The 25,928-nt window shown below is 38.5% G+C and overlaps 1 protein-coding gene across 6 annotated transcripts in view; it reads left to right on the top strand.

The window, feature by feature from the left end:
* The window catches only part of IDE (insulin degrading enzyme), a 138,376-nt gene that overhangs the window by 79,287 nt on the left and 33,161 nt on the right, over positions 1–25,928 (top strand). For all 6 annotated transcript variants that reach the window (XM_055334393.1, XM_055334396.1, XM_055334392.1 and 3 more), the window contains exons 6-13: positions 2,039–2,151; positions 2,874–3,036; positions 4,056–4,148; positions 4,557–4,648; positions 6,348–6,428; positions 8,153–8,256; positions 14,917–15,019; positions 17,422–17,544. In XM_055334393.1, the coding sequence (XP_055190368.1) occupies positions 2,039–2,151; positions 2,874–3,036; positions 4,056–4,148; positions 4,557–4,648; positions 6,348–6,428; positions 8,153–8,256; positions 14,917–15,019; positions 17,422–17,544 (872 nt within the window). The remainder of the gene's footprint in view (positions 1–2,038; positions 2,152–2,873; positions 3,037–4,055; positions 4,149–4,556; positions 4,649–6,347; positions 6,429–8,152; positions 8,257–14,916; positions 15,020–17,421; positions 17,545–25,928) is intronic.

Genomic DNA, 25,928 nt, shown 5'->3' with positions numbered 1-25,928 from the left:
CTCTCTCTCTCTCTCTCTGTGTGTCCATCATAAATAAATAAATCTTTTTTAAAAAAAAAAAAGCTACATTGTTAACTTAAGCTTTTAAGGTAGAAATACTTGAAAGGCACACCTGGTAGAACCTTGCTCTAAAGGACCCCGCTGTTGCCAGCACCTCAGGTTGATAAGTCTTTGTTTACTGCCCTTGTTTCAAGTCACATGTTCCATCTGTGCATGAAGATATCTCTGCCATTTCTTGCTCCAAATATACCCACTCCATTCCTGAGTTTACTTGTCATATAATAAGCAGCTACTCGTCTGCCTTGTATGTGGCTCTGGACATTTTGAGGTCCTGCATACATGTCAAAAAAATTGAAGTAAAAATATGTACATTTTATAAGTAAAGTGCAAATGCCATATTCATAGGCCTAGTAGTCTCTACTAGAGAATTTCATACTATATAAATCCAAATCTCAAATAGTGATTAAATACTCTCTGGAGAGTTCATGAAAAAGTTCCAAATGGGCCCTAGAATATTAAGAGAAATTTCTTATTTGATCCAAATGCTTCCTGATGGTAACAATTGATCAGTGTTTTTTTTTATAAATAACCTATTCTTGGAGAGACAGAATCAAGGTGAGGTGTTACCTTGTTTATAAAAAGATAACCTTTTGGATACCTGGCTGGTTCAGTAGAGCATGCCACTCTTGATCTCAGAGTTCATGAGTTTGAGCCCCAAATTGGAAAGACAGATTACTTTGAGGGGGAGGAACCTTTTTCCTTTTTTCATTTTTTGAATGATAGAAATAGGTGTACATGGAAAAAAGTGTATTCCACATAGAAAGGTATGAAGTGTAAATCAAGTTTTTTTTTCCTTTGTGATGACAATGCCTTCTCAGAAATCTCACCTTAAGTAATTTCTTGTTACACTTCCAAAACTGGAATTTTATTCATATATATAGGTATGCCTGTTAAAAAATTAACTGAGATTGCCTGCAGTTTTCATTTAATAGAGCTTTGAGATATTTTTTGTATCAGCACAGAGATCTCTCCATTATTAATGACTGCATAAAATTCTAATGTGTAGACATTTCATAATATTCACATGCTCATAGATGTTTAGGTCATTTCCAGTTTTTGTTATAAACAGCACTGCAGTAAACATACTATACATACAGCTTTATAAGTTTTTCAAGTATAACTTTAAAAAATATAGGTAGGTGATAACACAGAATAACTTAAGTGGCCATGTAGTTCTACCAACAATTACAAGTCTTTGAATGAGTTTGGCATATTTTGATACAGAATCATACAATGTTAGACCTTGGAAGAGACCTGTGATCATCTTACCCAGTGTTCTCATTTTACAGAACCAGAAGTGGTTAACCAGGTTTTCCAAGTAGTCAGTTGATAAGGTTGGTGAAGCCAGGATTAGGATCCAAGTCCTCTAGTCTCCCTACCCAAGACTCTTTTCACTTTTCACCATTTTATTTACTTTTCCCCCTCAAAATCACTCAAACTCTAACATTTGACTTTTAACAATGGGCTTAGATTGTGTCTATTTATAAAGTAAGTATAATCTACCAGCTGATGCTTTAGTATGTGCCTTTTGGCAATTGATCAAATAGTTTTCCAAATGCAGCCGATTTTTCTATTTTTAATACGTGTTTTAAATTTATTGCAAGATAACATTTGTGAAACAGTTTTTTAAATTGTAAAGAGCTAGGAATGTGTCAGATATAATTATCAATATTGCTTAGCTTTTAGAAGTTATATAGGCACTGGCAGGATTGAATGGAGTGCTTCAACTTTATCAGATGCAGTTTTAAAAAATTGTAGATTTTCTATTTTAATACTCCTAAGATTTTTCATGAGATCCTAACATTTTGTTCAGCTTTATTGAGATACAGTTTTTCTCCAGCTTTGTTGAAATAAAATTGATATGTAATATTGCATAAGTTTAAGGTATACAATGTAGTGATTTTATATGTATATAGAGGATACTGAGGTTTTAAATACTTTCATGTTAAGATTGTTTTCATTGTCTGTTTTCTTACAGAATCCTTAGACGACTTAACTAATCTGGTGGTAAAGCTATTTTCTGAAGTTGAGAACAAAAATGTCCCATTGCCAGAATTTCCTGAACACCCTTTCCAAGAAGAACATCTTAAAGTAAGTGCATGGGGCAGCCCCGGTGGCTCAGTGGTTTAGCGCCGCCTTCAGCCCAGGGTGTGATCCTGGAGACCTGGGATCGAGTCCCACATCAGGCTCCCTGCATGGAGCCTGCTTCTCCCTCTGCCTGTGTCTCTGCTTCTCTCTCTCCTCTCTGTGTATTCTCATGAATAAATAAATAAAACCTTAAAAAAAAATAAAGTGCATGTATTTATAATATTTTTCTTTTTTAATTTTTGGACATAATATATGTCTAGTTTACTAGAGTAGATGAAAAATTTTCAAAGTTTTATTTATATAGTTTTTAATACTTGTTTGGATAATCAGATCAGTTTCTGTTTATTAGGGATATGTATCACCAAAAAGATAACAATATATATCTGATCTTTGCATGCTAAAAGTAGTTTTGGAAAAAATAAAAAAATAAAAGTAGTTTTGGTAGTTATAGTCTTGATAAACTGCAGAAGCTGTTCTCCAGTGCCAGAAGGCAAGTATATTGAGCTGCATGGTCTAGGGGATCAGACATGGGCTATACTGCGACTGTAATGAAATTCCACTTAGAAAGAGCCAGTTATTCTTTGTGGTCAGTACAGTTTTCTCTGGCACTTAATTTTCTTTTGAATTTGGTATTCTTCATGAAAATCTGTATTCTTCATAGTTTATATTATTCATTAGGTAGGAGTTGATACAGCAGCTAATCTTTTGATTGTTTTTTTTTCCAGCAACTTTACAAAATAGTACCCATTAAGGATATTAGGAATCTTTATGTGACATTTCCCATACCTGACCTTCAGAAATACTACAAATCAAATCCTGGCCATTATCTTGGTCATCTAATTGGTCATGAAGGTCCTGGAAGTCTGTTATCAGAACTTAAATCAAAGGGTAAGTCTTTCCTTTTACTCTGGCTCTTGTTTTCTCTTAAATATTTTTTCGTGAAGTAACATTTTTAGATGAGACTGTTTTGGGTTTACGGGAGAGTGAGGGTGCTGGTTGTTAGTGTGCTTTTGTTTTTTTTCCCCCATAATTTGTTTTACCCTTCAGTATTCTGCAGTGAAGTTTAGATTTTTCAAAAGATACTGTGCTACATTTTTTTTTAGATTTTTATTTATTTATTCATGTGAGAGACAGAGAGAGAGAAAGAGACACAGGCAGAGGGAGGAGCAGGCTCCCTGTGAGGAGCCCGATGTGGGACTTGATCCCAGAGACTCTGGGATCACACCGAGCCAACGGCAGATACTCAACCACTAAGCCACCCAGGCACCCCTTTGCTATGTGTTTTAAATAACAGAGAGGTTTAAAAAGTAAAAGGTCATATTGGATATTCTTTACCATCTCTGCGAAATGACAGTACACATTATTTATTTGCCTGCTCTTATCCATCAGACCAGAGGGTATAGTAGCATCTAGTCAATAGATGATTCCCAAGGCCCCTCTCAACTCAGGCTCTGCTTTTATGTAACACTTAAGCACAGTACTCTACTCTTCCCTTGGGAACTGATTGGAAGAGTCTTGAGGAAACCGTCCAACCCAAAACAAAACAAAACAAAACCACTTCAGTCTTCTAAGTGTCTGAAATGGTTTTTCTGAACTGATTTTTTTGCTCTTTTTCTGCAAGTGGTTCATTCTGATATCTTGGGAACATATAGCATGAATTGAAAATAACATTCTTGTGTTAAAAGAAGCCACACGGGCAACCCCGGTGGTGCAGTGGTTTAGCACTGCCTGCAGCCCGGGGTGTGATCCTGGAGACCCAGGATCGAGTCCCACGTCGGGCTCCCTGCATAGAGCCTGCTTCTCCTCTGCCTGTGTCTCTGCCTCTCTCTCTCTTTCTCTGAATAAATAAATAAATAAATCTTAAGCCACACATAAAATCCTGTTTTGATTTCCTTTGAATGTTATAGGCTGGGTAAATACTCTTGTTGGTGGACAGAAGGAAGGAGCCCGAGGTTTTATGTTTTTTATCATTAATGTGGACTTGACTGAGGAAGGATTATGTAAGTATGGACCTTTTTGGTTTTGAATGAAAATTGCCTTATGATACATTTTTAAAAGTGTCTTAATGCCATGGATCTGTTTTATATTATAAAGCCATAAAACCTTTAATTTATATAATTCATCCATCATATTTTTCATGTGCAACTTGGCCTTCGTCTTATGGATGATTTTTCCTCCTTAAAGATTTGTTATTATGTTGTACTTGGCTTTTCATTGGCTCATTGACTATCCCAAAGTCCCTTCTGTTACATGTCCCGGAGGCTGGAGGGCCTTGTGTGGGACCCTAAAACCAGTTTCAGGGAAGTGAAGACTCCATTTGTACTTACCTGACTTTACCTTAGGGGTGAGCTCACTGCTTTGAAAGATTCAAGGACTAAATGGTTTTGAAGTGTGCCCCTTTTTTCCAGTACACGTTGAAGATATAATTTTGCACATGTTTCAATACATTCAGAAGTTACGTGCAGAAGGACCTCAAGAATGGGTTTTCCAAGAGTGCAAGGTAATTTTGTTTCACCAAAATTTTTCTTGAGGAAAATTTTCAGAAAACCTATACATATGAATTAATTTAAATTTAAGGCCCAGTGAAACCTTTAAAGTTTTGGAGGTTTTTGTTGTTATTTAAACTCTAAAATCTCTCAGTGCATAGTAGTTTAGTTAAAACTTAGTTGTACTGCTCTGATTGGCTACCTGGGTCTCAAGTAAAGGCTAACGCATCAAGTAGCCTTTTTTTCAGAAGGAAAAAGGAATTGTTTTTCTATCCCTCAGATGGAAAGAAGCCAACAGTTTCTTGAGCTTGTGTCTATCAGGGCTTACCGTACTGTTTGCATGAAGCTTCATGAACCTGTTATTTTCAGATCTGCTGACAAAAACCTATAGTGAACTTTATTTATTTTAAAGATTATTTTTTTAAAGATTTTATTTATTGATGAGAGATGCAGAGAGAGAGAGACAGAGGCAGAGGAAGAAGCAGGCTCCATGCAGGGAGCCTGATGTGGGACTCGTTCCTGGGACCGCAGGATCATGCCCTGAGCTAAAGGCAGATGCTCAACCACTGAGCCACCCAGGCATCCCAATTTTAAAGATTTTATTTATTCATGAGAGACACAGAGAGAAAGGCAGAGACACAGGCAGAGGGAGAAGCAGGCTCTATGCAGGGAGCCTGACGTGGGACTCGTCCCGGGTCTCCAGGATCACACTCTGGGCTGAAGGCGGCACTAAACTGCTGAGTGACCCAGGCTGCCCTATGACTGTGTTCTTAAAAGTGATTTTATTATTGTTTGTATGGGAAAGCCTGGCTTGCCTGCATGTATGTATGTATTTATTTATTTATTTATTCATTCATTCATAAGAGAGAGAGAGAGAGAGAGAGAGAGAGAGGTAGTGACACAGGCAGAGGGAGAATCAGGCCCCATGCAGGGAGCCCGACGTGGGACCCAGGATCAGGCCCCGGGCTGAAGGCAGCACTAAACCACTGAGCCACCGGGCTGCCCTATTTATTTATTTTTCAGTCAAACAAAAGTTCTCTGTCTTTCAGAATTTTATTATTGTTATTATTATTTTATTTTTAAAGATTTATATATTTGAGGGAGAGTGTGCAGAGGAGAGGAGTAGAGGGAGGGAGAGAGAGAGATAGAGTTTTAAGCGACACAGGACTCGATCCCACAACTCTGAGATCATGACCTGAGCCGAAACCAAGAGTCAGACGCTAAACTCACTGTGCCACCCAGGCACCCCTTCCAAAATTTTAAAGCCTTCTTTTAAATGTATTATCGAGATTCTGAAACATAAATTAGGATGAGAGAAATCCTTTTTACTTCAGTCAAAGTTTAAAGGAATCCCCTCTGCTTGTGAACTAGGACAGTAACTTCCAATCTGGGTGCACTTCTCCGAATGAATCAACAATATGATCATCTATGTAACTGTTGATCTTGCAGGGTTCCTCTACAGTTTTCCTAGTTCTTTGACTAATAGTTTCATTAATTTAGGCTAAAGAAATCATGTTCTGCTTTGGTTATTTTCATGTTCTGTACATTTATAAATAAGCATAGACGATTTTTCAGAAACTGTGATAAAGTTAAATAGGAAGTAGGAAGCCTATAGTGCAAACTAAACACTAAAGAAAGAATCTTTTCTTTAAAAAAAAAAAAAATTTAAATAGTAGTCGATTTATGTGTAATTGGATTAATTTTCCATTTCAGGACTTGAATGCTGTTGCATTTAGGTTTAAAGATAAAGAGAGGCCACGGGGCTATACCTCTAAGATTGCAGGAATATTGCATGTAAGTTTACTATTTTACATATACAGTGGTGTGTAGAGTATTCTCATGATCCTGCATATATTACCTTCAGTACTACATTAATGATAAAAATTAAAGCTGTAGTATAAAACTTCAGACTTTGTAGCAACTAGGCAAACTTTGATATCAAACCGTGCTTTAAAATCCTAATTTTCACCATCCTAAAAATTATCATTTTTCATTACAGAGGTATTTTGCTTCTTGGATTTTAATATTTTTCAACTCTGTAATGTGTCAGTTGCTAATTATGTGAAAGCTATATAGATTATCTGCTTTTCTCCATTTCTGTTGCTACCACCCTAGTTGAGCTACCATTATATCTTGCCTTGACTGCCATTATAATCTCTTACTTGAAACCTCTTTTTTTCCCTCTTGTCTCACACTATATTTTATTTTTCCAGCCTCAGTAATCTTTTCAAAACCAAAATCAGACTGTTTCTCTTCTCTGTGCCAAATTCTTCAGCAGTTTCCTACCAAAGTTGGAATAAAATCCAAAATGTCACATTGGCCCACAAAGTGATCTGGCCCCAGCCCATCTCTCCCATTCTCATTCCCCTCCAGCTATACTGGCTGCCTGGCTGCTTAATCTTAAAGCATTAAGTTTATTCTTCCCTTTTGGGACCTTTTACATTTGCTGTTTTCTCTACCTGGAACACTCTTCTCTCTTGTCTTTGCATGGCTGGGTTCTTATCAGTTGGGTTTCCATTTAGGTGTCCTCACAGAGACCTTCCCTGACCTTCCAGTCATGCCCTGCCCCCTTTTTATTCATAGCACTTATCACTATAATGACACTATTTATTTTCTGCCCCCTTCCCAATTGGAATATAAGCTCCTTGGGTAAAATAAGTAAAGGAGATTAAGAGTGCACTAACCTTAATGAGCACTGAGTAATATATAGAATTGTTGAATCACTCTATTTGTGCACTTGACACTAATATAACACTCTATGTTAAGCATACTGGTCTGGTTACTCTCTCTCCTGACTTCTGTATTCGTTGTTGTTTTGTGTTTTAGTTCAGCCTTGAGACTCAATCCCCAAATGAAATATTGTTATTATTAAACTTATTATTGTATGTCCCCCCCAAAAAGAATATAAGCTCCTTAGGGAGCAGGGACATCATTTCTCTTGCCTGGCACAGAGTAGATATTTGTTAAATATTTGTTGAATGAATGAATCAGTCTGTCTCAGTATATTGGGAAGTTGCTCTTACTGATAAAAAGCATCTTCTATATTACTTTTCTTTATTAGCCAAAAGTGTAAGCCATTCCCCCCCCAACAACTTTCTAAATGCTTTTCTGATTTTATGCATATAAATTTGATAAGAAATTCTGTTTATAAAAGTGTGTGTACTTTATATCACGAATCCTATAGGTTCAGCATTTCACTATCAAATTTTCTTCACTAGCAAGTATTCAGTTTTTAGTCAAAAGTACTACATTTTTTCCTGAAAAAAAAATATGATTTTGCTCTCTGCAACATAAATGTATTTGGGAATTAACTGCACAATCATCCGTAACAGGAAACTGATTCAAGTGTGTTAAAAAAGAGAAAAGAAATTTTCCCAATGGAGTAAAATTTAATTGAAGGAGGATGTAGGAGTGTAAAATAATGAATTTAATGTGTTAGAGATATGTTTGCTTTAATAAGTTAGACTTTATAGTAGCTTTGCACATTTTATTTATCTATTTATTTTCCTTTTAATAAGTATTATCCCCTAGAAGAAGTGCTCACAGCTGAGTATTTGCTGGAAGAATTTAGACCTGACTTAATAGAGATGGTTCTCGATAAACTCAGACCAGAAAATGTCCGGTGAGTCACTCTACAGATTTTACTGCTATAATACTAAATTTTCAATAATGATTAGAAGCTGAAAATTTGGAATTGTGAATAAAATGCTTTTAAACTTGTTATCGAGCATGACTAAAGTAGAAAGAATAGTATAATGAAGCAATAGCAGATGTCAACAAATCAGTACCTGACCAGCCTTTGTTATCTTTAACCACCCCTCTTCACTCATCCTCCCTCCATTCCAGATGATTTTGAGGCAGTATCTCTAAAACATGAAGACCTTTTAAAAAAAAAACAAAATAAGGGGTGCCTAAGTAGCTCGTTTGACCATCCAACTGCTGATTCAGCTCATGTCATGATCTCATGGTCAGGGTCCTAGGTCTAGGTTTGAGCCCTGCATTGGGCTTCATGCTCAGAAGGGAGTCTGCTTATGGATTCTCTTTCTCTGTCTCTCTCCCTCTCGCTCACTCTCTAAAATAAATAGATAAACCTTTAAAAAAAATCATAATTTCATTATCATGAATAAAATACAATAATAGATCATCCTAACCTGGCTTCATCCTAATTCAAATGCCCAAAGTATTAGTTTATATATCTGGCTTCATAAACAAATGAGGGGGATCCCTGGGTGGCGCAGCGGTTTGGCGCCTGCCTTTGGCCCAGGGTGCGATCCTGGAGACCGGGGATTGAATCCCACGTCGGGCTCCCGGTGCATGGAGCCTGCTTCTCCCTCTGCCTATGTCTCTGCCTCTCTCTCTGTCTCTCTCTCTCTCTGTGTGACTATCGTAAATAAATTAAAAAAAAATAAAAATAAATAAACAAATGAGGATACCCTCTTTTTTCTTAAGTAGAAGTAAAGATTACAGTCTTAGAATCCTTCTCACTAACCAGTGATTAACCAGGAGATCAAAAGTTGGAGAAGCTCTTAGAATAGCAAGAGATATTCTTGTTAGAAGAGGTTTAGTCCTAAAGGGTTTATGAACTATCCCATGATATTTCTTTTTTTTTTTTTTTAATTTTTTTTTTTTTTAATTTTTATTTATTTATGATAGTCACAGAGAGAGAAAGAGAGAGAGGCAGAGACACAGGCAGAGGGAGAAGCAGGCTCCATGCACCGGGAGCCTGACGTGGGATTCGATCCCGGGTCTCCAGGATCGCGCCCTGGGCCAAAGGCAGGCGCCAAACCGCTGCGCCACCCAGGGATCCCTCCCATGATATTTCTGTCTCAAAATTGAATTTCATCCATATTTTCCAAAGTGAAATAATACGAGGAATGTATTTAAGGGGCACATACTTTGCATTTTTTATTTTTCTCCTCTGTCAAGCACATATTTCCAAAATTCTGGGAACTTGGAGATTGAGTAAATATATTTTTTTGGAACGGTCATTTTATGAATAAAATCAATCTGGCAGAAGTTTTTGAAGAATGAAAATCCTTCTGACAGAACTATTCCATCAAAATCTTTTTCCTAGTTACCATTGTTTGCACTTTTCCATGTACTAGCAAAAAACAATGGGAAAATTAAAAGAAGGATTGGTAGTTACACAGTGTAATGAATACGATAAAATGACATGAACTAAGTCTACGCATACATTCTATCAATACCAATTTCCTAGTTTGGATATTTCACTATAATTGTGTAAGATGTAACCACTGAGGGAACTGGGTGAAGAGTACACAGGACCTCCCTGTATTATTTTTGTAATTTCCTATAAATTTGTAATTCTTTCAGAATTAAAAATGTTTACCATAGCAACACAAATGTAAAATAATTAGGAATGAATTTAACCAAAGATAAGCAAGACCTCAACATACAAAACTACAAAACAGTGCCAAAAGAAATTAAAGACCTTGTTCTTGGGAGACTGGCTATTCTCTCCAATCTGATTCATAGGCTCTGTGTAATCACAGTCAAAATCCTAGTAGTCTTTTTTCCTTTTAGAAATTGGTAAACTGATTCCAGAATACCTACAGGCATATTCAGAGGACCTAGATTAGCTGTGACATGCTTTTTTTAAAAAAAAAAAAAAAGATTTATTTTAGAGAGAGCAAGAACAAGTGTGGGGGAAGGCAGGGGCGGGGTGAGGGGGAGAGACGCTCTCAAGCAGACTCTGCACTGAATGCAGAGCCCCCTACAGGGTTCAGTCCCAGGACCCTGAGATCATTAACTGTGCCGAAACAAAGAGTTGGATGCTTAACTGTCTGAACCACCCACGTGCCCAGCTGTAACACTCTTCAACGTAAAAACAAAAGTTGGAGGACTCAAGCTATGGGATTGAAGACTAAGTATAAAGCTACATTAATTATGACATTGTGCGTTAACTTGGGGATCAAAAAGAAATCATTGGAATGTAATATAAAGCCCAGAGTAGGCCCACACGTATGTGTTCAGAGGATGTCTTTTTTGTTGTGGTAAAAAACAAAATTTACAACTTAGCCATTTCTAAGTGTACAATTCAGTAGTATATTCATATTGTTAAATATATTCATATTGCTGTAAAGCAGATCTCCAGAACTTTTTCACCTTGTAAAACAGAAACTGCCCATTAAAAAACATCCTCTCTCCTCCCTCCTACCATGTCTTGGTAACCACCATTCTACTTTTTATTCCCATGAATTTGACTACTTACATACCTAGTAGCAGTAGAATCATATGTGTCTTTATTTCACTTAGCCTAATGTCTTTAAGCTTCATCCATGTTGTACCATGCAGTGGGGTTTCCATTTTGCCATATTAAACCTACAAATATGGCTACAGAGATTGGCCCTTCTTAAGTCATACATAAATCTCTGTCTGGGTGGAGTCTTTGCTGAATCCATGCAGTTCCTAGGATAACTGTGTTTTTGTCTAAATGTTTGGTAGTCTGATGGTTGACTAGAAGTTTGGAGAGATCAGTGCCTAAACCACTGGCTTATGCTTTTTTTTTTTTTTATACTCCACTCTTTTCCTTTTCTAAAAATTAGAGCATTTGTCCATCTCCATCTTCTGCCTCTTCTCCTATCCTCCAGTATTTCTAAAAGGTGGTGGGCAGTGATCCTACTAGGATTTGTTAGTTGCCTAATAAGCATCAGAGAATGTGAATGATCAGAATGTGAATGTGAATTCATTTGAGTCACTTGGCTGGCTCACTGGGTTTCAACCTGCTTTTTTTCTGTTGTTTGGCCAACCTTTGCAGTTTAAAAACCTATATGTTTTCTAAAGACAGTGTAAATAAGAGGTTAGTAGTTCTGTCATCTGTAAACCTGAGACCAGTGTATCACATTTTGCTTTAGGTCTTGTGCCCTATTGGACTATAAGTTCCTTCCAGGTAAGAACTGTGTTTTTTTCTCAGAGTCACACTATCAAAGGCTCAATAAAAGTTGGTTGAATTCTCTAAGCCTTTAGCCTCACCTTTCTTGATTCCGTCTTTCTTTAAGAGACCCTTTTAAATAGTGGGGTGTTTTTTGTTTGCATTTTTCATGAACCTCAGTTTCTTCAGCACTATGGCCTTCCTGCCACAATTCCTTAAGTTTGGCTTTGAGTCTTTTTTTGTCCCTTCTTTCTTCTTTGGGATATATCTTTTGAAAAGATGATTTGATACCATGATATTATAGAATTCTACTAGTGAAAGGATCAAGTTCATCTAGTTAGAATCCTTACTTATTGAAAAGTAATGAAACTGAAGCCCAGAGACTTGCCTAATTTAGATCTTACCTGATTTTGTCAAGATCTCAAAGAAAGTGAGTCAGAGTATTGACCAGATGGCCAGATCTGTACCCTCTCTACTAATTCTCTTTGAATTCATCACAACTACCTGTGAACCCTTTCCCCCTTTGCTCTCTCAGAGATTACTGGCAAAAGTCTCATGAGAATTCACATCATAAAAGGCATACCATATTGCCTTTTAATGTCTGTAGTCAGGTACTTATTGTTTCTGAATGGGTCCTGTCCAGCTTCAACAGCTGTTCTTTTCCTCTGAACATTTCTAAGTGGCTGACTTGAAGTCAGTGGTGGGCATTCATTCTAGCCCACTATTTCTGTCTCACTGTTACAAGTTTCAGTATGAATAGAAAAGTTCATTTTCTCTTCTATTTCTAAGGACCACATTAGTACCACATCAGCAGCCAGTTCTTTGTGGATAGAATTAAAGAATAGCATTCACACACAGACACACACACACACACACACACTCACTCACTCACACACACACTTAAACTTGCCAAGACTATTTTTAAGCATAATTAGATTTCTAGTAGATAATCTAAGAATGTGATGGTATCTGTTTCTCAGTTCTTTACAGTTAAATGTATTACACCTCTCCATAGCATACTTAGATATATTGTGCTTTCTCTTCTCTTTCTTCCTGACTCCAGTCTTCACACTCTGGTTTGTAGATGTCTATGTAGGTTTGAGGTGTATATACTCTGCTCTTCTGTTACTCCACCTGCTTACCTTTTATAATTTATTTTTAAATAATCTCTCACTGTATATTTCAGTTTCAAATTCCTCAGTGGTACAGTAATTCTTGTTCTATAAAAGGTGTCTCTTTGTTAGATCAGTATTTGTTGGTTGAGAGAACTGTGTTCATTTCATATTTACTTCCTTAGCATTTCAGATGTTACCCATCCATTTTACTTTGGCACACAGCTATTTAAATCCTTTAGGATTGTGCCTGAACAGTCTACCTTCTTCTTCCCCTTTTTAACCTGAGCATTACTGAGCAGCCTCTGGCATCTTTTGCTTTCTCTGTCATATAGTCATCCGCCAAAGCATCTGGCAAGCTTTCCCTGCTCTTTTTCACTTTCTCTCTTAGGATAGAGTTTAAAATGTTTTTGTTTCAGGGGCCATGTCCACTGCCAGATGAATGCTTCGGCATTCATAAGTTTATCATCAGTTGCTTGTTTTTTGTTTTTTTTTTTAATATTGTATTTATTCATGAGAGATATGCATAGAGAGAGAGGCAGAGACATAGGCAGAGGGAGAAGCAGGCTCCATGCTGGGAGCTTGACGTGGAACTCAATCCTGGGTCTCCAGGATCACACCCTGGACTGAAGGCGGCGCTAAACCTCTGGGCCACCCGGGTTGCCCCTCATCATTTGCTTGTATGTTATTCTGATGCATGGATTGTCGTTCGGGGAGGCCAAAGCCATCTATTAACAAACTTTTCCAAAATCAGACACCTCATGGGAGAGAAGATGATAACACCACCTATCAGGTTATTTTACTTACTAAGAATTTTCAGATGTCTCCTTGAGAATCAGCTCTTTCATTTTTTAGGAAACCAGCAGAAACACTTTCTAGCGTTGAGTCTTAGCAGGCTGTGTTACGTATTGAATGAATGTCCTTTACAAACATTACATGCCCTTCACATGGCCATGTGAGTTCCATACACACTGTACATATATCCTTCAAAAGGAATTCTCGAAATGCCAACATGGATCACTTCTTCTGGACACAACAGAACTCTTCCATCCATTAGACCCTATGACTCCTCCCTGTGTTTCTATGGAATGTATTCTATTTACCATGTTTTTTAGAACTAGTAATGGTCAGAGGCAACTAGGCCAGATCAGCAATACCATCAGCTAAGAGATTAGTCCTTTATCCAAAGGATTCAAATAGGATTAGTCCCAGACTGGAATTGAGTCTGCTGAGAGGAGGGCAGTAATTCCAACTTTGATAATTACAAGGCAGCAGAGGCAGAAATGTCTCTGATGATCCTGCACAGGGACAGGAGTCTTGCTATGGTACACAACTGCTTTTGCTAGTCTTCTCATAATCTCCTTTTTATGTATCTTTTGACATCATTTTATCTCTACCTTCTCTCCCTGAACTTTTTTTTTTCCCTTCTGACTTTTCTTCTGGGCTGTCTCTACCTTCTTATCAATGAGAACTTTTAACAAACCAGAAGATAGAGAGGGGTTTCTTAGTCGTTTCCTTCACCTCTAGAAGCATGAAGACCAATGTACATGTACTAGGTATATTTGATGGTAGTCTCTGGCTGGGGAAAAAAAAAACAAACCCATAGAGCACAAACTTAGCAAATAATAATGAAAGTGTGTTTTTGGGTTTTTTGGATCTCTGGATGAGCCAACAAGGGTGGGGCTTTTTTAGCCATTTTTGTTAACCCTGGGCTTTAGCTCTTCCTGGGAAGTAGTACTTTATTTTGCCCCCTTTTTTTTTTAAGATTTTTTTTATTTATCTATTTATTCATGAGAGAGAAAGAGGCAGAGACATAGGCAGAGGGAGAAGCAGGCTCCACGCAGGGAGCCTGATGTGGGACTTGATCCCAGGACTCCAGGATCACGCCCTGGGCCAAAGGCAGGCTCCAAACCACTGAGCCACCCAGGCGTCCCTGTTTTGCTTTTTAAAAGACTATTTTTCAACTGATTTTGTCCCATTTTTTTCCCTAGCTACTCCTTTAAAAATTTTAGCCAGTAGCATACCCACAAGAGTCCTACATGTAGTTTTTCACATTAAAAATGATGGGCTCTAACCAAAGGATAACAGAGACTATGGTCAGAAACCTCTATACTTCATTGCCTGTTTTGACTAAGCATTATCAGATTTACTGAGTTTTAGAAGCCCACCATGTTCTTTGGTGTTCTTTACATTTTCACGAGTCATGTTCTATAAAAATATGTATACAACATGAGTTTATAGGACTTTTTTTGTTTGTTTGTTTTCCACTTACCTTTAGGGTTGCAATAGTTTCCAAGTCTTTTGAAGGAAAGACTGATCGCACAGAAGAGTGGTATGGAACCCAGTACAAGCAAGAAGCTGTACCAGACGAAGTCATTAAGGTAAGGCTTACACATCTGTGAATAAACTTGATATGTGAGCGATAGAGCATGAGCTCTCTAGATCAACCAACTCCCGGCCCAGAGTGTGGAGAGTGATGGCCCATGGCTGTTTGTACTGTCCTGAGCAAAGTAAGAAGATAGAGAGCTAAAGTTTCTGCATGAAGAAATGGCACTATGGCCACCTTCACTTGTTACTGTTACGCCAGCAGGGCTAAAAGCAGACTTCCAGTCTCATGCAAAGTACATAGTACATGTAGTCATTGAAGTCCAAAGTACACAGAGAAGCAAAGCTACCAAAACAGACGAGATGGAAGTAGAGATCCTGAAAGACAAATACAGGGCACCAGAAGCCTCATGGTTGTGCTGAGGGAACAGTCTCTAGGATTCAGTGTCTTCACTTTAGGAGGTGCTATGTTGTATGCCTTGTATTGTCTCATTGCTCTTTTTGTTGAGGTAAGGGAATTAGAATTTGTTTCAAAACAGGTGTGTTTAGATAGCATGTTACCCTATTCATCAGTAGTCTAGATCTTGTTTGAGTCTTCTCTACATGTCTAGTACTTTTTCTTTTTGGTTTTCATTGTCACTGTATTTTTGAGATTGTGTCCTTTATTCATGGAAGACACCAGAAAGCCTTGCTCTGACTAGATTCTGGTTACACACAAGTAATGGACATTTACAGAAAAAAGAAGAAATAATTTAAGAAAATCATTGCTGGTACTTCTCTGACCTGTTCACAACACAGAAGGAGATCACTGGAGCTCTTTTGTATATGAAAATATCCATATAGCTAAACTGTGAGCAATGCTAATCTCCCATGAATTAATCCTAAAACAGAAGAGAATCCTTATTTACCAAACTCTCATGACAGACAACAAACCTGCTCCGAATGGGGTTTTTTTTTTTTTAATTTTTAAATTTATTTTAGAGAGAGAGAGCACACAAATTGAGGGAGGGGCTGAGGGAGGGGAGAGAGAAAGAGAAAGAGCCCAATGTGGGGCTTGATCTCACAATCCTGAGATCATGACCTGAGCCTAAACCAAGAGCTGGGCGCTTAACTGACTGGGCCACCCAGGCGCCCGCCCTCTGAATGAGAATTTTTTTTAAACAAATTTATCTTGGGGGGGTGGGCGGTGCTCCTGACTGGCTTAGTGGAACATAGGACTCTTGATCTCAGGATTGTAAATTTAAGAAGCCCCATGTTGGGCATAGAGCTTACTTAATTAAAAACAACCCAAATTTATCTGGGAGTTCAGCAGTGAAATTGTTTACTACATGTTTCCCAGCCCCTACTATGCAGCCATTTGGGAGACTTAAATTGCTACTCATAAATAATAGGGCCAACATCCCCACTGTCCCAGTGCCAAAAAACTCAGGGACCAGAATAGAACCTGCAGAAGCTTCAAGGCTGTGCTAGATCATCTGGAGACCAAATTATTGAACCCGAGATTATTGGCAGTTGGGTGTTGTTGTTTTTTTTTTTTTTTTCCTGTTAAGTCTTTTTTTTTTTTTTATTGGAGTTCGGTTTGCCAACATATAGCATATCACCCAGGGCTCATCCCATCAAGTGCCCCCGTCACCCAGTTTCCCCAACCCCCCTGCCCACCTCCCTTCCACTACCCCTTGTTCGTTTCCCAGAGTTAGGAGTCTCTCATGTTCTGTCACCCTCACTGATATTTCCTACTCATTTTCTTTCTTTTTTTCTTTTTTTAAATAATGAAAAGTCTTGAAGAGTCCAACAATCACTGACCTGTGATCTGTCCCACTTAGCTTTTGGAACTAGCCCATGGAACACATCCAACCTGCAAGTTGTATCAACCCTGTTGCAAAATCCAGGCTTAAGACTCCACTTTGTTCTTGACTTTATACTTGAATCACTGATTCTCTTGAAAGTTCACATGGTCATCTGGGAGTATTGTGGACCAGACCTTAAGGAGAAGCCCTGAAGTGAAAGAAGCCCCTTTAGTCTAGCTTTCATGCCATACATGCAAGTAACTTAGTGTAGCTGAAAGTTTAATCCTTCTGTAAATAATATATTGCCTATCAGTTGCAGGCATATATCCCTGTACAGATTATTCTTTCTTCTTTAAGGAGCTAGAGCCAATGTGATCTTCATAAGGACCAAGTAATCTCTTAGAGTTCTATAGTCTCAGATTGCCCCTTAACCTCAGCTGGTCATTTTGGAAATATGTAAAAAGGAAAGATAAATAAGTACAAAATCTTGATTAGTAACAGAGAGACTAGCTCAAGTTTCATGAACAGCCATCAGTGGATCTTGGGAATAGAAAAGAAAAGCTGTGTGACATTAATCTGCTTAATATTTGCCTAGATATTAAGCAAGGGGACTAATTTAAACTTTTGAATTCAACTTTAATTGCTTTTGTGTTTTTTTGTTATTCATCCAGAAATGGCAAAATGCTGACCTGAATGGGAAATTTAAACTTCCAACGAAGAATGAATTTATTCCTACAAATTTTGAGATTTTATCATTAGAAAAAGAAGCAACACCATACCCTTCTCTTATTAAGGTAACATGTTATAATTGGTGATTTTTGAATTTAGGGAATACATGTACTATTACACAGAAGGGACTGGAGAGATGATTTCTTACATTTGGTACTATGTTGGTTTTGGGGACTCATATCCTAAGAGCTACCAGAAAGTTGTAGAGAGAATAACTGCAAGGAATATTGAAAGGCCAGAAAAGTTAAAGCAAATGAATTACTAAAGAATTTAGAATCTAGGGTATGGTTTTCTTTAAAGAAAACAAAAAAAGTCTGGACTACAACCACAAATCTACTGAAAATTAACAGGCTACTTTCCATAGTCACTGAAGACCTATTTAGGAAGTAGATTTGTGCTGCATCATGAACGTTAGAGATAAAAAGAATTTCTAAATCCTGGAAGACAGCATATCTAAGGGAAGTAGTTGGATTTCCTGCTCATAAAAATAATTCTCAATTTGTCAGAATGGCTTTAGGAAGTTGATGAGCACAAGGAATTTAAGAAGTTAATAAACCAATGAGAAGAGTGATTGAGAAATGGGGCTTTTTTTTTTCTTTTTCAGAATGTTCTTTTTGTCTCATTATTTTCATACCTTGAGTAAATTGTGTAGTAAAATGGATCAAATTATACTGTACATCCTCTTTCCTATATTCTCTTTCTAAACTCACCACCATAGACCTACATCTTTCTTTTTCTTTTCTTCAAAGGACCTAACATTCAGATTAATTCAATGAGATGAGAGTTAGGATTTAGAAACTTGGAATTTAATTTATCTCAAGCAAGTAGATTTTTTTTAAGATTTTATTTATTTATTCACGAGAGACACAGAGAAAGAGGCATAGACATAGGCAGAGGGAGTAGCAGGCTGCCCATGGGGAGCCTGATGTGGAACTTGATCCCAGGACCCTGGGATCATGACCTGAGCCAAAGGCAGATACTCAACCACTGAGCCACCCAAGTCCCTCAGGCAACTAGGTTATTAACTAGACAATTATTTTCCTTTAAAAATGACATTTTAAGGGGGAGTTAAGGTAGAGGAGAGGGGGACTTAAGCTTGCCTTGTCCCACAAACATAGCTAGATAAATATCAGATCATTCTGAACACCCAGGAAACCAATCTGAGGACTAAGAGAACAAAACTGCAAGGCCACAAGTAGAATCATGGAGGGTAGGAGCTGTAGAATTGATTTGGGGGTGATAAGAACTGTGGGGGCTGAGGAAGGGAGGGAGCCTTGCTTATGGAGACTACTGCAAGCAGTGGAGCACAAAAATCTGAAGTTTTAGAAGTCTGTCACCACTGGGGTTGTACCTGGCTTGGTGGTGCTCCTGTGGGGAAGGAGGGCACAGATAGTCTGGTGATCCTCTGGATTGCAAGGGGAAACCATTCTCCTGTTTGGAGTGTATTTAGGAGTAGCTGTAAGGCCTCTCCATGGACAGAAGAAAGAATGGCACCAACATGCTGCACTGTTCTCAGGCATAGGAGCAGGGACACCACCTGAGGGCAAGGAGTCTTGATGCTGGCTTTTGGCTCTGCTTTGCCATAAACTCTGAACTGCTTTGTGGTCCTGTGACTGCTTTCCTGGGGCTGGCCTTCCTGGGGCTGGCCACAAGCAGTAAAAGCAGGGAGACATCAAGAGGATCAGCATGGGATGGTGTTATGAGGGTCCCTAAAATTTGGAGTTTAGAAGCCTAGCTGTGCTCTGAGATAAAACATCTCAGACACAGGGTGAAGGCAGGGGTCTGATGGAAGCTGGGGCACAAGAGGAGTGACTGTTTGCTCTTCTCTGAGGGCTTCCTGAATAGTGGTGGGCACGAGCTTTCCCGTCCAGGGATGAGAGAGCAGAGTGAAGCCATTTTTTCCTACCCCCTTCACCACCTTTCAAAACTGACTGATCTCAAGGAACTAAACAATGCCACCAACTGGAGATTGGAGCCACTTAAACCAAGGCCACCCATACCATCACCACCATGCAGATGGATCTCTATAAGGCCTGAGAATGAGCCCAACAGGCCCTTCTCCCAGAAGACCAGCACAAACCCCTTGCATGTACCAAAGTCTACTGATCATAAAGTGCTGCAGAGCTTCAGCTCTAGGGGAAATAGGATCTAGCTTCTTTTGACAAGCAGACCAAAACACACCTAGGATCTAGTTTCTTGTTGTTTGTTTGTTTTCTGGACAAAATGACAAGATGGGGATGCCTGGGTAGCTCAGTGGTTGAGCATCTGCCTTTGGCTCAGGGCATGATCCTGGAGTTCTGGGATCAGGTCCCACATCAGGCTCCCTGCATGGACCCTGCTTCTCCCTCTGCCTATGTCTCTGCCTCTCTCTCTGGGTCTCTTGTGAATAAATAATTAAAATATTTAAAAAACAAAAATGACAAGATGAAATAAACCCTAAAAGAAAGAACAGAAAGTAGGAGTAACAGCCAGGGATTTAATCCATATATAAGATATCTGAACTAGAATTTAAAACAATTATAAGAATACTACCTGGGCTGAAAAAAAGCCTAGAAGACACTAGAGAATCTCTTACTGCAGAGGTAAAAGATCTAGTCTGAAATCTAGTCAGACTGAAATTAAAAATGCTAAAACTGAGATGCAAACCCAAATGGATGCCATAACAGGGATGAATGAAGCAGAGGAATAAATCAGTGACACAGAAGATAGAATTATGGAAAATAATGAGGCTGAAAAGGGAAAGAAAAGTATTGGATAACAAAGGTAGACTTAGGGAACTCAACAACTTTTAAAACGTAATAACATTCCTAACATAGAAGTCCTAGAAGATGATAGAGAAAAAGGAGCAGAAAGTATACTTGAGCAAATTAACTGAAAACTTTCCTAATCTGGGGAAGGACACAGATATTGAAATCCAAGAAGCCCAAAGAACTACCATTAAATTCAACAAAGACCACCTAGACATATCATAGTCAGATTCACAAAATGCACAGACAAGGAAAGAATTCTGGAAGCAAGGGGGTAAAGCCCTTAACTTAGAAGATAGATCAGGTTCACAGCAGATCTGTCCACAGAAATTTGGTAGGCCAGAAATGAATGGCAGGATATATTCAGCATGGTGAATATACAGCTGGAAAAATGGAAAAATACACAACTAAGAACACTTTATCCAGTAAGGCTGTCATTCAGAAGGGAAGGAGAAATAAAGAGTTTACCAGACAAAAATGAAAGGAGTTCATGACCACTAAACCAGCCCTGCAAGAAATATTAAAGGGGACCCATTGAGCAGAAAAGAGAGACCAAAAGTAACAAAGACTAGAAAGGAACAGAGACAGTCTACAGGAAGAGCAACTTTACAGATAATACAATGGCACTAAATTCATATCTTTCAATAGTTACTCTGAATGTAAGCAGACTAAATGCTCCAATTAAAAGACCTAGGGTATCAGAAAGGTTAAAAAAACAAGACCCATCTATATGCTGCCTGCAAGAGACTCCATTTAGACCTAAAGACACTTGCAGATTGAAAGTGAGGGTGTGGAGAACCATCTCTCATGCTAATGTATGTTAAAGGAAGCCAGAGTATCCATACTTCTGTCAGACAAACTAGATTATAAAACAGACTAATAAGAGATGAAGGGCATTATATCCTAATTAAGGAGTCTTTCCATCAATAAGATATAACAATTGTAAATATTTATGCCCCCAGCTTAGGAGCACCCAAATATATGTCAATTAATAACAAACATAAAGTCATTGATAATAATACAATATTAGTAGGGGACTTTAACACCCCATTCACAGCGATGGACAGAGCTTCTAAGCAGAAAATCAAGGAAATAATGGCTTTGAATGACTGCTGGACCAGATGGACTTAACAGATACATTCAGAACTTCTCATTCTAAAGCAGCAAAATACACATTCTTTTCGAGTGTACATGGAACATACTCTAGAATAGATTACATTGTGGGTCACAGATCAGCCTTCAACAAGTAAAAAAATGTTCAAGTTCATCCCATGCATATTTTCAGGCCACAATGCTATGAAACCTGAATTAAACCACAAGAAAAAAATTTGGAAAGACCACAAATACATGGAGGTTAAAGAACGAACGAACTACTAAAAGAATGAATAGATTAACCAGGAAATTAAAGAAGAAATAAAGAAGTATATGGAAGCAAATGAAAATGAAAACACAATAGTCCAAAACTTTTGGGATGTAGCAAAGGCAGTCCTAAGAGGGAAGTATATTATAATATAGGCCTTCTTCAAGAAGCAAGAAAAGTCTTGCAACACAAAAGTCTTGGGGCTCGGGTGGCTCAGTTGGTTAAGCATCTGCTTTTGGCTCAGGTCATCATCCCAGAGTTCTGGGAATGAGCCCCACATCAGGCTCCCTGCTCATCAGGGAATCTGCTTCTCCCTCTATTATCCCTTACCCTGCTCATTCTCTCTCTTCCTCTCTCTCTCAAATAAATAAAATCTTAAAAAAAAAAAAAAGGTAAGAAAAATCTCAAATACACAACCTTACATTACACCCAAAGGAGCTAGAAAAGGAGCAGCAAATAAAGCCTAAAGCCAGCAAAAGAAGGGAAATAAAGATTCTAAACAGAGAAAACCAGAACAGATCAACGAAACTAAGCTAGTCCTTTGGTATTTTTTTTGTTTTGTTTTGTTTTTAGATTTTATTTATTCATGAGAGACACAGGAAAGGCAGAGACATAGGCAAAGGGAGAAGCTTCCCTATGTGGAGCCGGACCTGGGACACGATCTGAGGACCCTGGGATCACGCCCTGAACCAAAGACAGACACTCAACCACTGAGCCACTCAGGCATCCCTAAGAGCTAGTTCTTTTATTTTTTTTTTTTTTACATATTTTTTTTAATTGGAGTTCAATTTGCCAACATATAGTGTAACACCCAGTGCTCATCCAATCAAGTGCCCTGCTCAGTGCCCGTCACCCAGTCACCCCCACCCCCCGCCCACCTCCCTTTCCACCACCCCTTGTTCGTTTCCTAGAGTTAGGAGTCTCTCATGTTCTGTCTCCCTTTCTGGTATTTCCCACTCATTTTTTCTCCTTTCCCATTTATTCCCTTTCACTATTTTTTATATTCCCCAAATGAATTAGACCATATAATGTTTGTCCTTCTCCGATTGACTTATTTCACTCAGCATAATACCCTCCAGTTCCATCCACGTCGAAGCAAATGGTGGGTATTTGTCATTTCTAATGGCTGAGTAATATTCCATTGTATACATAGACCACATCTTCTTTATCCATTAATCTTTCAATGGACACCGAGGCTCCTTCCACAGTTTGGCTATTGTGGACATTGCTGCTATAAACATCGGGGTGCAGGTGTCCTGTTGTTTCACTGCATCTGTATCTTTGGGGTAAATCCCCAGCAGTGCAATTGCTGGGTCGCAGGGCAGATCTACTTTTAACTCTTTGAGGAACCCCCACACATTTTTCCAAAGTGGCTGCACAGTTCACATTCCCACCAACAGTGCAAGAGGGTTCCCCTTTCTCCACATCCTCTCCAACATTTGTGGTTTCCTGTCTTGTTAATTTTCCCCATTCTCACTGGTGTGAGGTGGTATCTCATTGTGGTTTTGTTTTTTTTTGTTGTTGTTGTTTTTGTTTTGTTTTTTTTTAAGATTTTATTTATTTATTCATAGAGAGAGAGGCAGAGACACAGGCAGAGAGAGAAGAAGCAGGCTCCATGCAGGGAGCCTGATGTGGGACTCGATCCCGGGTCTCCAGGATCACACCCCAGGCTGCAGGCGGCGCCAAACTGCTGCGCCACCAGGGCTGCCCTCATTGTGGTTTTGATTTGTATTCCCCTGATGGCCAGTGATGCGGAGCATTTTCTCATGTGCTTGTTAGCCATGTCTCTCTCTTCCTCTGTGAGATTTCTGTTCATGTCTTTTGCTCATTTCATCATTGAATTGTTTCTTTGCTGTTGAGTTTAATAAGTTCTTTATAGATCTTGGAAACTAGCCCTTTATCTGATACGTCATTTGCAAATATTTTCTCCCATTCTGTAGGTTGTCTTTTAGTTTTGTTGACTGTATCCTTTGCTGTGCAAAAGCTTCTTATCTTGATGAAGTCCCAATAGTTCATTTTTGCTTTTGTTTCTCTTGCCTTCATGGATGTATCTTGCAAGAAGTTACTGTGGCCAAGTTCAAAAAGGGTGTTACCTGTGTTCTCTAGGATTTTGATGGAATCTTGTCTCACATTTAGATCTTTCATCGATTTTGAGTTTATCTTTGTGTATGGTGTAAGAGAATGGTCCAGTTTCATTCTTCTACATGTGGCTGTCCAATTTTCCCAGCACCATTTATTGAAGAGACTTTTTTCCAGTGGATACTCTTTCCTCCTTTGTCAATATTAGTTGACCACAGAATTGAGGGCCCATTTCTGGGTTCTCTGTTCTGTTCCATTGATCTATGTGTCTGTCTTTGTGCCAGTACCACACTGTCTTGATGACCACAACTTTGTAGTACAACCCAAAATCTGGCATTGTGATACCCCCAGCTCTGGTTTTGTCAATATTCCCTTGGCTGTTTGGGGTCTTTTCTGATTCCACACAAATCTTAAAATGATTTGTTCCAACTCTCTGAAGAAAGTCCATGGTATTTTGATAGGGATTGCATTAAATGTGTAAATTGCCCTGGGTAGCATTGACATTTTCACAATATTAATTCTACCAGTCCATGAGCATGGAATATTTTTCCATCTCTTTGTGTCTTCCTCAATTTCTTTCAGAAGTGTTCTGTAGTTTTTTTAGGGTATAGATCCTTTACCTCTTTGGTTAGGTTTATTCCTACGTATCTTATGCTTTTGGGTGCAATTGTAAATGGGATTGACTCCTTAATTTCTCTTTCTTCAGTCTCATTGTTAGTATATAGAAATGCCACTGATTTCTGGGCATTGATTTTGTATCCTGCCACATTGCCAAATTGCTGTATGAGTTCCAGCAATCTTGGGGTGGAGTCTTTTGGGTTTTCTAGGTGCAGTATCATGTCATCTACGAAGATGGAGAGTTTGGCTTCTTTGCCAATTTGAATGTCTTTTATTTCTTTTTGTTGCCTGATTGCTGAGGCTGGGACTTCTAGTACTATGTTGTAGCAATGGTGAGAGTAGACATCCCTGTCATGTTCCTGATCTTAGGGCAAAGGCTCTCAGTTTTTACCCATTGAGAATGATATTTGCTGTGGGCTTTTCACAGATGGCTTTTAATATATTGAGGAATGTTCCCTCTATCCCTACACTCTAAAGAGTTTTGATCAGGAATGGATGATGTATTTTGTCAAATGCTTTCTCTGCATCTATTGAGAGGATCATATTATTCTTGGTTTTTCTCTTGCTGATATGATCAATCACAGTGATTGCTTTATGAGTGGTGAACCAGCCTTGCATCGCAGGGATAAATCCCACTTGGTCATGGTGAATAATCTTCTTAATGTATTGTTGGATCGTGTTGGCTAGTATCTTGTTGAGAATTTTTGTATCCATGTTCATCAGGGATATTGGTCTATAATTCTCCTTTTTGGTGGGGTCTTTGTTTGGTTTTGGAATTAAGGTGATGCTGGCCTCATAGAACGACTTTGAAAGTATTCTATCTCTATCTTTCCAAAAACAGCTTTAGTAGAGTAGGTATGGTTTCTTCTTTAAACATTTGATAGAATTCCCCTGGGAAGCCATCTGGCCCTGGACTTTTGTGTCTTGGGAGGTTTTTAATGACTGCTTCAATTTCCTCCCTGGTTATTGGCCTGTTCAGGTTTTCTATTTCTTCCTGTTCCAGTTTTGATAGTATGTGGTTTTCCAGAAATGCGTCCATTTCTCCTAGGTTGCCTAATTTATTGGCGTATAGCTGCTCATAATATGTTTTTAAAATCGTTTGTATTTCCTTGGTGGTGGTGGTGATCTCTTCTTCTCAATCATGATTTTATTAATTTGAGTCTTTTCTCTCTTCTTTTTAATAAGTCTGGCTAATGGTTTATCTATCTTATTAATTCTTTCAAAGAACCAACTCCTGGTTTTGTTAATCTGTTCCACAGCTCTTCTGGTCTCTATTTCATTGAGTTCTGCTCGAATCTTTATTAACTCTCTTCTTCTGCTGGGTGTAGGATCTATTTGCTGTTTTTTCTCCAGCTCTTTTAGGTGCAAGGTTAGCTTTTGTATTTGAGTTCTTTCCAGTTTTTGGATGGATGCTTGTATTGCGATGTATTTCCCCCTCAGGACTGCTTTTGCTGCATCCCAAAGATTTTGAACGGTTGTATCTTCATTCTCACTAGTTTCCATGAATCTTTTTAATTCTCTAATTTCCTGGTTGACCCTTTCAGCTTTTAGCAGGATGGTTCTTAACCTCCATGTGCTTGAAATCCTTCCAAACTTCTTCTTGTGATTTAGTTCTAATTTCAAAGCATTATGGTCTGAGAATATG

Source organism: Nyctereutes procyonoides, unplaced genomic scaffold (assembly GCF_905146905.1).
Source record: "Nyctereutes procyonoides isolate TBG_1078 unplaced genomic scaffold, NYPRO_anot_genome, whole genome shotgun sequence".
NCBI lineage: Eukaryota > Metazoa > Chordata > Mammalia > Carnivora > Canidae > Nyctereutes > Nyctereutes procyonoides.
This window is presented reverse-complemented; position numbering and strand designations above follow the sequence as displayed.